Source organism: Urocitellus parryii, chromosome 10, assembly GCF_045843805.1.
Source record: "Urocitellus parryii isolate mUroPar1 chromosome 10, mUroPar1.hap1, whole genome shotgun sequence".
NCBI classification, from domain to species: Eukaryota; Metazoa; Chordata; class Mammalia; order Rodentia; family Sciuridae; genus Urocitellus; species Urocitellus parryii.
Window position 1 is genome coordinate 91,440,579 of NC_135540.1, and position 13,447 is coordinate 91,454,025.

At 33.3% G+C, this 13,447-nt stretch overlaps 1 protein-coding gene across 4 annotated transcripts in view; it reads left to right on the forward strand.

The window, feature by feature from the left end:
* Positions 1-12,096: 12,096 nt before the first annotated feature.
* LOC113176220 (UDP-glucuronosyltransferase 2A1) overlaps positions 12,097-13,447 on the forward strand; it is a 43,639-nt gene continuing 42,288 nt past the window's right edge. For all 4 annotated transcript variants that reach the window (XM_077803176.1, XM_026380646.2, XM_026380649.2 and 1 more), the window contains exon 1: positions 12,097-12,811. In XM_077803176.1, coding sequence (XP_077659302.1) covers positions 12,097-12,811 — 715 coding nt within the window. The remainder of the gene's footprint in view (positions 12,812-13,447) is intronic.

Here is a 13,447-nt window from a genome sequence, read left to right on the forward strand (position 1 = left end):
AAATATACACTCTCAGTCTGGAATAGTTGAAACACTCCTTCACCCTGTAACTACACTCCTTTTCAATCCCAGAAGAAGAATAAAGTAGTATTAAATCCCCAGAAATGATTGCCTCTGATTCTGAAAATATTCTACACATTTACAGTGTATATTATAAATTATTTTAGGATAAGCAACTTGTGTTCATGCTCTTTAGAAACATATTTTGAAGGAGTTAATTCTATAAGTCTACGCATGTTATGAATACCAGCTATGTAGAATATTGTTTTTAAGGAAGGAAGTAAAGTAAGCCAATCATGTGTCTATTTATTTGTTATCTTTACTAACAATGAGTAAATGTTGCCTGAATACATATGGGCTTCTGCTACTATAGTCTGTTACTGGGGAAAAAAAAATCTGAACTAGACTTTAATCTTTGTAATGGGTTGGCTGCACTAACTAATTTCACTAGCAGAATATAATAATTCCTACTTTCCCTAGTTTTCCTCTTTGGAATAAGTTTCTCACTGGACTTGATTCAACAGCAACAAAAAATACTGTAAGATTAAACTATTCTCCAGATATTTTTCTGTGCATTGAATGAAAAGTACAAAAAAATTAGATTTTCCTTTACTCTTTTGTGGGTTATTGCCTCTTCTTCATTTCTTAGTCTATGATTCAAACATCCATTCAGATTCCCTCACTCTTAGGCTCACTCTCAGCACCATACAGTGAGACTCCTACTAGATTTTAATTTCAGAAGTGCTTTATATCTTTTGAAACCCTATAAAAAACTGCCACAAAATTAATTTTTCTAAAACAATGTTTTCATCTCTATTTCTTATTCAGTTTCCAAATAAGACACAGTTACATTGACCTTGTTCTAATGTTTTTTTATTTTGTTTTGTTTTTTCCCTAACTGATGTACCATGACATAAGGACAGTAAGAACAAATGTCTGGCAATGTTGTCCTTATTCCCTCATCCATGGAAAGTCTCATTCATCAGGTCAAAGGTTGTTTTTCAAGAAGTCAACAAAGCCAAGTGAAGTGGTGCATAAATAAAATATAAATAATAGGGCTGCTGCAGATGTGGCTGAGTGGTTAAGTGCCTCTTGAGTTCAATCCATAGTAACAACAACAAGAAAAAATTCAATGAACAGCTTAAAGATTTTTTTTTTTTCATCAGAGCACAATTAGGCCCTCACTTCCCAAAGGGAAATGATATCTATTTCATTTCACTCCACCCTGTTCTCATGAGATCTGTTCTAACTTGTCCTACCCACACCATTTAATCTCTTTCCCCATTGATCTTATGTTCTATCTAAAAAGTTAAACCCTTTGAGGATTTTGACGGTTGAGTATATGCCCCATTTCACTTTAATCAAGACAACACTCTACTCCATATTACATATTCCTTTTCATATACAGACAAGAAGTTAATATAATCTCTTTCAAATACTTGATATTAAAGAGATGTGGGAAGCCAATTATTTTGCTAGAGTTCTTCAGACAACTGAGAAAGGCAAGAAGGAAAAATGGGCCTAAGTGTTGGGGTTTAAGTGTGCAGAGTTTAGCTCCCTCAGCCTGACACTTTGCAAGAAGCTGTGGCTGTGATTTAGGTCAGCTGAAGGCATGCCTCGCTAGGAAGAGGAAAAGTCCTTTTCCCCTTATCACAAGACACAAGCTTCTGCATGGTTTGGCCTAGAGGAAGAAGCTTCCTGCATACTGGACCTGGGAACAGTACATTCAGGGATTAGATAATGTCTACAAAGAACTTTGGGAGGGTACTTATCAAATGAACAGGAACAATCTGAATTTAGCTCTGTGTACCCGCTGAGACATGATATTTGGGCTATGTGGATGAAGTGTTACTGAAGAATTGCTTGCTTTGTTAGAAGAAGAATATAAAAGGAACATGCAAATAAACCTCAGCATGCAGTTGCAATTGCTGCCTTGGCTCTGCATCCCCTGTGTCCCGGTGATTTCGTTACCCTTACCCAGGGACCCGAACGCACTAGACGTTCACACCTAAGAATAGGTAGTTTTTAGTAAGCTATCTGCACAAATGTCTCACTTATTACTTGTGATCATTGAAAGTGTTATAAATAAAATATTTCCATGTTATTAAAACATGACTTTCAGCAACAAGCTTTTTAAGCAGCCAGCTACTTAGTACAAGCATATTGAAATGACTTTATCCAATCTTATTGTTTTCCCAAGATCAGTTGTCACATCTGTGAATATTATTGGAGAAAATTCATGGATAACATTTATTGCACAAAAAAGTGGAATTAATTTAGAAATAAAGTGTATCTCCAAATCATTAAATTTTATTATCTATTTATGAAGATCCTATTTTGTCCCAGTGCTATGTTCTTATCTTTTTATTCCATATATTTTTCACACCACCATTCATTTTTTGTTTTTTGTCTTTCAGTGGAAGTTTGTTTCCTTTGTGTACTTATGTTGAATTCAATATCATAGATACTAGAGCAGACCTGTTAGGGATCTAGTAGTTTTAGAAATTGTTAAATTGTGCTAACAGAGTATTTATATTTCAAATGTAAATTGATATAGGTATGTGTTTTGTGTAACTTCTAATATTGTCTTATTGACACTTTCAACACCTTTGAGTGTTTTGTGTGACTCATCATAAAATCATGAAGAATACATGTAAAAATCATGTAAAATACATGTAGAATCATGTATCCCACTGGGTGTGGTGGTGCATGCCTGTAATCCCAGTGACTGTGAAGACTGAAACAGGAGGATTTACATGTTGGAGGCTAGCCTGGGCAATGTAAAGAGAACTTGTCTCTAATTACAGTGAAAAGGGCCAGTGGTGTGGCTCAGTGGTAGAGTGCCCCTGCATTCAATTCCCAGTACCATAAAAATAAACAAATTAATTTATTAATTAAAAATGCCAAGGAAATGCTTTCCAAAGTAGCTGAATATAAAGATAGCCTCAATACCAAGCTTCCCTTTATTCCTACCTGGTTTGGTGTCTGCATAGTTGTTTCTAGAGAAGGTCTGGATAGGAAAGTTTACTTTTTTATTTATAAAATCAATGAAAATCTCCTGCAATCAAAAGGAAAATATATTTGTAATTTTCCCCCTAATAAGGCAGATTAATTGATATAAGAATATTTTGCTAAGCTTTACAAGATGCAAATGTTACCCTGGGTTTTAATTTTTCCTCTACCATATTCATTATACCACCTGTCCACTTTTAGACAGTATTGGTAAATTATATTAAATAGGCAATCATCTTCTCTTGTTTCTCAATATTGAGTGCATGAGTACTCAGAGTAAGAGACTGAAAATGGCAAAGCAGGGAGAAACAGAATATGAAAAGGATGGAAAGAAAATCAATAATTTAATTTAATAAAAGTGACTCTGTGTTTCTGGGTGTTTACAATTTGTTTCTTTATAGGTTTTGTATACATCTGGTTAAATTAAAACCTAGTACTGTTATCTTTTGTGTTGGTATTATGAAAAACTTAACTTTCTTATAGTATGTCTACTATTCACTATTTGTATAAAGTTCTGCTCGTATCTCAATTTAAATTTTATATCTTTCAATTTCCTGTATGTACTCACTTGTACTTTGTAATATTCTTCCAAATATACATTCAAATGAACTAAAACTAAAGATAAATTATGTCTTTCTTTCCAATATTTACAAGACTAGTTATCCTCTTTGTCTAATTTTATTGTTTGTAGTTCTAAAATTATGTTTGCAATTGTAGTGAAGATAATTCCATTTTTGTCTTATTTTAAAATTTCATAGAAATGATTCTAAGATTTCCTTGTAAAACTGATTTATAAGTCATTTGAAGAAAATTAATTTCTCTTTTATTGAATGCATTATTTTTCAATATAGAATTGAGTGTTGGATTTCATCAACTTCCTTTTCCCAAGGAATTAAATATACAAATTTATTTTTAGTCCTATTGGTTTACACATTTTAGTAATGGATTTCCTGTTAATGAATACTAACTTAAATTTAATCTATTTTTAACAATAGTTTTGGAATATATTATTAATAGTTGGCTTAAGGTTTGTTTTGTTTTATTTGGGGTTTTTTAAATTTTTGTTTGTTTTGTTTGGAGTGAAAGATGAGTGAAAGGAATTTGGTAGCATCAAGTAGGAAAAAGACAAAGGCAATGTTCTCTTCAGTTATTTATCAGTCATAGTCTAATAGATCTTATTGTATTTGACCAGTGAGAATATTATCTATTCTTGCATTCAAAATTCATAAAAAATAATAAATAAGATAAAGTTTTAAAAATTATGCTTTAATCACATTATGGTTAAGCATGTAGATGTTGTAGTTGTAAAGCCTACATCCAAATCCTAACTGAATCATTAAATCTTTTAGTCACATGGGTAAGTTAGATAAACTTTCTATGTCCTAGATTGTTTTTGTGGGAAAATGTAAATAATAATATTACCTAATTGAAAAGCTGTGGTAAAATTAAGTTACTTAATTTACATAAAGTACTGAAAATAGCACATGGAAGTGTTCCATAAATGTTAAAGCACAGAAATCTAAAAGTGTAATGGAATGCAATGAAAATTCATATTGAAAAAAATAAAGTGCATGAACTTGATCATAGGAGAAGACAATTGTTCATGAGGCTGTTAAATAAGAGGAGATCCTTGAGAGTGCATTGTGCAATAGACTGCAGTATGGTTGTCATAACTGCTCCCGCTCTGACTCTAAGCTGGGCTAGTGAACTTATTTGACCTAATAGAACTCTACAGAGGTAAAATGTGACTTCAAAGTACACTCCTTAAGAAGCTTTGCAGATATCACTCTCACTCTCTTAGATTAGTGCTAAGGTCCAAGCTATGTGGTGGCTCTTCACAGGACAGTCACAGAACACTGTTACAAGAGTGTGAGCAGCAGACACTATCAATGACATCTTAGACAATCTAAGTAGAGTTAATTGGTTAGGATTTTATTTATCTCTCTCTCTCCCTCTCTCTCTTTATACCAGGGATTGAACTCAGGGGGCTTAACCCACAAACCCAGCCTGCTGTTTATTTTTATTTTGAGACAGGGTCTCACTAAGTTGTTCAGGGCCTCACTAAGTTGCAGAGGCTGGCTTTGAATTTTCGACCTTCCTACTTCAGCCTTGCAAATCACTGGAATTATAGGCACAGGCCACCTCACCTAGCTAATTAGGATTTTCTAGAGATGTAGAACCAACATGGTGTGTTTGTGTGTGTGTGTGCGCAAGTACTTACTTGACTCACAAAACTGATAGCCGGTAAAATGATTGTTGTTTGAAGTTACTAAGTTTTGTGATGAAATTTTCATAGTGATAAATTATACACATGGGAAAACATAACTCTTAAAATGATAAGAATATGTTTGATAAGAATTTGTCAAGTGCTTTTTAAATACTGATAAGCAATATTGCTGTCTTATAAATCAGCTTATTTGTAAACCTTGATATTAGAGATACTTTAGCCTCTTCATGATAAGCAATAAATATTGCTGTGTCATTGGACTGGGGTCAAATGGATCATTTCCATGGAAAACTCCATCAACTTCAACAATTTTCTTGCTAGATAGATAATTAGGTGAATTTTCCTACAAATCTGTGAGGGAGTGTGAGTAGGAGGATGTCGCAAGCTGCACTGTTAATAATTATGAAGAGGCAGATTTTCATTAATGCAAGTGTATATTGGATCACACTATTCATCAAACATAAACAATTAATGCAAAAAGTGTTGGATGTGCTGGAGCACCCCAACTAACATTTGATGCACACTAATTACCATTACAAGCAAATCACACAGTCCTAGGGCAATCCCAAGCTCCCTGACAGAGGCTAAGTGACTTCCCTTAGCCAAAGAGCAGACATTGTTGTTGTTGTTGTCATTGTCTAGCGGTTCTCTCCAGCCAATGGTTGAACGACAGAGAATGATGGAGTCATCTGAGGATGGATATCAAGGTGGCCAGTCTGACTGATGTTCTAGAAGCAGCCTCTTTGATGTGGTGCACATTGATGATTGGTTACACCCAGTGAAAGTCAATGTCCATTGGTTATGTCCAGTGAGATGATGTAATTGCAATAGGGCATGTCCATGGAACTGTGCTTCCTATCGATTGTAACCAGTCATTGTTAAATATGCCTATGGCTAGTGCCCCTTACAACTCCTTATCAATTGCAACCAGCATCTCTATGGTTGCTGTTCTTTATGGCCAGCAACTTAGTGAGTCCCAGCATGTCCCAACATGTCTATGGCAGATGCTCTTTACAGAGGAATAGTTCCCTTTTCCATCTTGAAACTTATTAGAATCATTGGGAGTCTTTAGGTCTAGTGTGTCAACTTTCATCATGTTTTCCTTATTTGGAGTCTCTTGTCAAATTGGACATTACCCTACTCAATATTTTCAAAATTAATGTCTTGAATCATTGTAAGTTTAACATTTAACTATTTATAGCAAGTAAAACTCCTCGTTGAGAAAACAAAGTGTCTTTTACATTATAGTTGATATATTTGAATTGAGATTTGCTGCTTTTTTCCCACCCTGCCTTTGATTTTTTTTTCCTTGTGGTTCTGGGATTTAATTCAGAGCCTACCACATATAAGTGCTCTACCATTTTGCTACATTCTAGCCCCAAACTAACTATGTATGTATGCATGTATGTATGTAAGTATGTATTTATTTTTTCTGTGTGTGGTGCTGTGTTAGGGTCTGTAAACAAGTCAAAATGGTGCCTGGCATTTTGCCAGAGGGAGTGGTTTGTGAAGTAACGCCAGCGAGCCAAGATGGCACCATCTTGACTTGTTTACAGACCCTAACAGTGCTGGGCTTGAACCCCAGGCCCTTATGCATGTGAGGCGAGCACTCTACCAACTGAACTATATTCCCAGCTCTAACTATTTTAAAGATCAAAGTTACCAAAGAAAATCTGTTGGGTTAAAATGAATACATATACTGAATGATTTTATTACTTGGACACATTATAATAAAATGATTTAAAGTAATAATGTATATCAAATATGCATACATACTCTCACATATGCTGGCGTTTTGGTAGGAAAAACATTGACTTTGAAGCTATATTTTGTGACAGAGATCATAAAAAGATAATAGGGCATGATCTAACAGATTTATAGTGAAAAATATAGGGATGAAACAAATTATCACTCATGCTGTCTTCCAGATATGAAGACAAAAAATCTATTATAAACTGTCCAAAAACTCAGAAGTTTTAATCTGACATCTCATGTTGAAATATTTTCTTGAAGATCCATTCTACTAACTGATAATTAAATTATGCCAGCAATTGAATAACATAGATCATTTTATACAACATGCATCAATTCTCTTTTGTCTAATTTGAACTTGCACTCTATGAATCAACACCAATATTTGCAGTCAGGTTTGTGCAATCCAAGTAGACTTTAACTGGAAGAGCTATGTGGTGACTCCTTAGTATCCTCTCCAGGATCATCATGCAAAGAGTGTTTCTAAAAACTGCTTCCTATTTAGAATCTGTATGACATTTATTGTCACATTTGTTTACCAATAAATACTGATGTTCTTCCCAAGTACTTAAATTAAAAATGACATATTTGGGACCCTATGCCAAAAGACATATGAACTTAATTTATTCTATTTTGCATTAAAACACAAAGCTGGGCATGGTGGCAACATGTCTGTACTCCCAACAACTGGGAGGCTGTGACAGGAAGAATTCATGTTTGAAGACAGCCTCAGCAACTTAGTAAGACCCTGTCTCAAAATTTAAAACACAATAGTTGAGGAGCACTGGGTATGTGACTTAGTTAAGCACCCCAAAATTAAATTAAATAAAACATGTTACAAAAAATGGTAAATTCTTTCCCAAGGATATTGCAAAATGAAAGTGTGTAATCTTAAAACAATATTTATTTAATGATCTAAAATACTACCTTTTAAGTCAGAAATGGTGGTGCATACCTGTAATCCAGTGTCTCTGGAGGCTGAGGCAAAAGGATCTTGAGTTCAAAGCCAGCCTTAATGAGACCCTAAGCAACCCTAAGCAAGACCCTGTCTCTAAACAAAATACAAAAAAGGCTGGGGATGTGGCTTAGTGGTTAAGTACCCTTGAGCTCAATCCTGGATACCAAATAAGTAAATAAATAAAAAATAATACCTTTTAAAATAAAACAAAAATCAATAAAATCATTCACTCCCATCATTATAGAGTTCAGATAAATGCCTAGAATAAACATATTTTATTAAAAATTATTTTATAGTTAAGAATAAAAATGGTAATTTTATATTGCATGATTTAGAGAGATTATGACATATATGTCTTAATAATGATTCCAATCTTAATAATCATTGTCAGCCATTATTTCAGATATACCAATAATAGATAGTTAAGGCAATATTCAATGCAAATGTTTCCAGAGAACCAATAGAAGAATATACCTTTAACAAGAGATTAGTAAGCTTTATACTGTAATTGGGAGGATTGCTAAGTGTAAACAAAATCTGTTTAATCTTTTCTTCATTGAGGACCATATTACTCATCATATCACTTTTATCCTGCTAGGATTTATTTAAGTTGAATTTCTTCCTGATGACAAATTAGAACTACTGAAGTTCCTGCTGCAAACCTAAGGTAAGAAATTTGTAAACCTCATTAAAATCAATATAGAATGTACATTTGGACTTATTTTATTTTTTCTTCTAAAACAAATATCAATATAAGCTTTTGAGTTAATATTTGATTTATTTCATTGCTTCCACTTAAAAACTTTTAAGTTCTATTCTGAAATAATTTGTAGGGGTTTTCTACTCAGATTTTATATCTCAAAATTAATTGTTAGTTGTCAAGGGAAATGCATTATAAAGCATTAAACTGAGAGTCTTGGTCCAAGTGTGAACTCATCGTTTTCTTTAAATATTCATCTTATACCCCTCGTTCCTTCTAGTGGAGAGTTAATTTATTCCTTCATTAGGTAACAGAAAGTTAATTAACATGTAAAATTTAATCTGATATATGGTAAAGGGAGGATGAGTCTCAGAAATTACCTCCATGATCTTTATGAAGATACTTGTAGAAGGGAATGCAAGATGTCAGCCATTTAGGGTACTTCATTTCCTTAATATTGTGTAATGAATTTTTAATACTCATATTATTTAAGAATTCATATACTTTAAAATATATGAAATAAGTTTTAAAGACAAGTTTGTTTATTTAATAAAGGGAAAGGAAGCAAAGTTTTTCTAAAGAAAATTCTGTTATAAAAACAATAACCCATTTTGATAACATAAATACCATTCTTGCTCCTTTTGTGATCAATTAGGCAAAGTACATCTTTTATTGTCATTATCTATAATAAAAATATTTGAATACTCTTTCTCTCAAATATTTGAACTTTATTCCTGAACTCATAAGGTTTCATAAACACATGAGTCATATTTTTAATCATACCCTTTTCAAATTTTCAAAAATTTTCTGGAAAGAGCAGACTCATTTTTCATGATCACAAGTTCACACCCTCACTTGTGACAAAATATTTTATAGCTTCTTAGAATATTTTTCAATATTTCAATACTTAATGTTTAGTTTTCTATCTAATTCAAGAACACAAATCAATGTAAAAAATTTAACAGCCATAGTTTGAGAAGTTTGTTAATACTGATCATGTTTCTGAGATGTTTAAACAAATATCAAAGTTTTTGTAGGGCATAATATGGCTTGCCTTTGTGAACTCTGCTCATTATACACAACCAGGTGCTCCATACTTCAAAGTAATTATCAAACTCATTTCACTCATGATGTTTCTATCCTCTGCTCCTCCTATATTCCCCTCCGAAAAGCTGGCAGCAATCCCTATCCTATATTACTCTGAATATTTTACCTGTGTCATTTCATCTGAAGATAATTGTCACTTTCTCTAGGTAGAACAAGATGAAGGAATTACAGAGGAATATAATAAATTTTAAATATCTCTTTATTTCAGGCACTATATTTGTTACTTAATAAATATAATTTTATTTATTTACCTACATAATTATATGATGAATGTATTATTTTACATAGTAATTTGTGATCTTATTATATAGTTACACATGCTTTGTATATTTAAATATAGCATTTGTTTTTTATTGTATTACTTGTTACATATTACAGTCTCTTAAATTGTCTTTTAAATTACTATCTTATAGATGAGAACACTGTTTCATAAATGTTATGAAGAATAACATTAAGCTATGTTCTTTACCTTAACTGATTCTAAAATATAAATTATTTTTATAATATGCTGACTAAAATATACTATGTTGATTTTTGTTATGGTTATGTATGTCCTTCTCTTATGTTGAATTGATAGACCATAAAATAAATGTGAGAAAGATCCATTATATTCATCTTCTACCTTGTAGGGAATGTTGTGTGTAGTAAGTAACAAACACACACACACACACACACACACACACAGGAATTGAATACTATACTATATTTTAATTTAATACTGGAATTGACTTTTTGCTAGTAAGTGAAATGAATAAAACAGTAACAGTGAATCCCAGTCAATTGTTCATTCTAGTGGACAATGACCATTATTTCAAAGTCTTCTGTCATGTGACTATGGAGCAAGCAGACATCAGCAGGCACACCATACAATCTTTTGCAGAGAACTTTAAGTTGAAATCCATTCAGAGGAATTGTATGATCACTTTGCTAAACTTTAAACAATACTTTGCCAAAGATTATGGCTTGCTCTCTCTGTTTATCCACAAACACAGGTTATCATTCTACTTTGATAACATGGTCTTATGCTATTCCGTGTGTGTTACAAAATGATATGTTTTGGGCAGTCTGTAATTCGTATAAATTCCTGATACTTGATAAGAGGATATAGTATACTCTGATGGGGCAATCTATCCTCATGTCAGTACAACAGGTTCTGAAAGCCAGAAATCCTTAAGGTTGCTATGCTAATCTAATTCTTTTCTTATGTCGTACAAACTTTTCAAGTTACTCAAACTCTTCGAGCACATGTTCCTCCTTCTTTGATATGGAAATAATTATAGCACATAGTAAATTGAATATTTTCAAAATAAGAAATGAATGAGATTAACATATGCAAAACACTTTGTAGAGTGTCTATCACATAGAAAGGGCTTAATAAATACTGTCACTATTATTAAAGGCTGTATATAGATGCAAGATAGTTGTTATTCACCCAGACCAACTTTACTTTTTTCTGGTACCTGGGATTGAACTGGGGAGTTCTCTACCATTGATTCATATCCCCACCCCTGTTTTTATTTTTTACTTTGAGAGAGGGCCTTGCTAAATTGCCGAGGCTGGCCTCAGCCTCCTGGATAGCTGAGACTATAGGCATGCATAACTGCACTCAGTAGGCTAGTTAGCTTTTGAAGAACACTTTTGGTAAAGTGTGCTTGCATCACCAATTCTCTTTGAGTAGACTGCATTCACTGGCACCATATTCCATTATTTCCTGAATATATTACTTGCACATATTTTATTCATTTAATTATGTTTCTCAGTGATTAACAAAATAATTTCTTAAACATTATTAGAATAGTAACAGATATTACACTTACTATATGTACTTCACATTTTTATAATATTCTTCATAATAATCGTACCTGTTAATACTATTATAATAATGTTCAATTATTGCTAATGAAATTATATGATCTATTAAAGATTTTTTAAAAACCCATACAACATTAGCATCCATTCAAGTCTGAGTGAATTCTGGTCCTATCTGAGGTGACAGTAATCCCAAGTATAGAGTTGAGATATACAAGGGCTTCCATTTAATGGGAAGAAATGAACAATTATAAGGTACAAAAAAAGGGCTAAAGGATCAGGTTCAAGAGAAGGATCAGAGAACAGGAATTATAACCCAAACCAGAGCAAACATTTGAAAGGTAAGACACATTGCTCCCAAACGTGTAATAGCCATAAAATATAGAGCTAATACTTCTAATATCATTCAGCAGAGAGATTGTTCTTATAGGTATCAATATTGGATTAATATTGAGAAATATCTTTGTCTTTCCCTTTTGTTTGAAAATCAGATAAATTCATTTGCCTCAAGTCTTCCGCATCAGCCACATCATGTTCAACAAAATTCTGCTTTTGTCTCTTCAAATAAGTCTCCTAGGAACCACGCTTGGCGGGAACATTCTGATCTGGCCAATGGAAGGTAGTCACTGGCTAAATATTAAGATAATCATAGATGAGCTAATTACGAAACAGCATAATGTGACTGTTCTAGTTGCCTCTGGTGCACTTTTCATCACCCCATCAGTTAGGCCATCTCTGAAATTTGAAATGTATAAAGTACCCTTCAGCAAAGAAACTGTAGAAGGATTGATCAACAGTTTTGTTTTGACGTGGCTGGAACATAGACCATCTCCTTCAACCCTTTGGAGATTCTATCAGGAGATGACCAAAGTCATAAAGGACTTCCATAAGGTGTCCAGAGGTATTTGTGATGGTGTTCTTAAAAATGAAAAGCTGATGGAAAAGCTGAAGAGAGGCAATTTTGAAGTTCTGGTGTCAGATCCAGTATTTCCTTGTGGTGATATAGTAGCTTTAAAACTGGGAATTCCATTTATTTATTCTTTGAGGTTTTCTCCAGCCTCAACAGTGGAAAAGCACTGTGGTAAAGTTCCATACCCTCCTTCCTATGTTCCTGCTATTTTATCAGAACTCTCCGACAGAATGTCTTTTGCTGACAGAGTAAGGAATTTTATCTCCTACCATCTACAGGACTACATGTTTGAAACTCTTTGGAAATCATGGGATTCCTACTATAGTAATGCTTTAGGTATGTAAAATTTTTTTGCTTTAAGATTTGAATGTGAACAAGCAGCGACTTGAGTAAACTCTTCTTTATGTCCCTATACTATTGTTTCACAGTTCTATATATTGATGTACTATTACTATCACTTGATATCAGGAAAGAAGATAAAAGACATTGCACAGGCATTGTGTTACATGCCTATATCTCAGCTACACAAAGGCCCAGGTGGTGGATCACAAATTCAAGGCCTGCCTCAGCAACTTAGCAAGACCCTGTCTCAGAATAAAAAATAATAAGGGCGGGGAGTGTAGCTCAATGTAGAGCACCTCTGGGTTCAATCCTCCATACCATGTACAACACACACACACACAAAATATTTGCAACATCAATTACGTAGATAATATATACATGATACAGAAAAAAAAAAGAAGAGAAGGGAGAGAATATATGACAGGAAGAGAATAAAATTCTGAAAAACTTAATAATGCAATACATAAAGAAAATTTTAGACCATAAATATTAGTTTTCCTGCAACGTAAGTGTGGAGAAGGAAACTGTGCCCAGTGTTGGAGACTTCAAATGGCATTGGGCATTACTGATAATTTACTATTTCTGAGGTCAAAATGTGAGGTGGATAAACATGTAAAAAAAAAAAACATG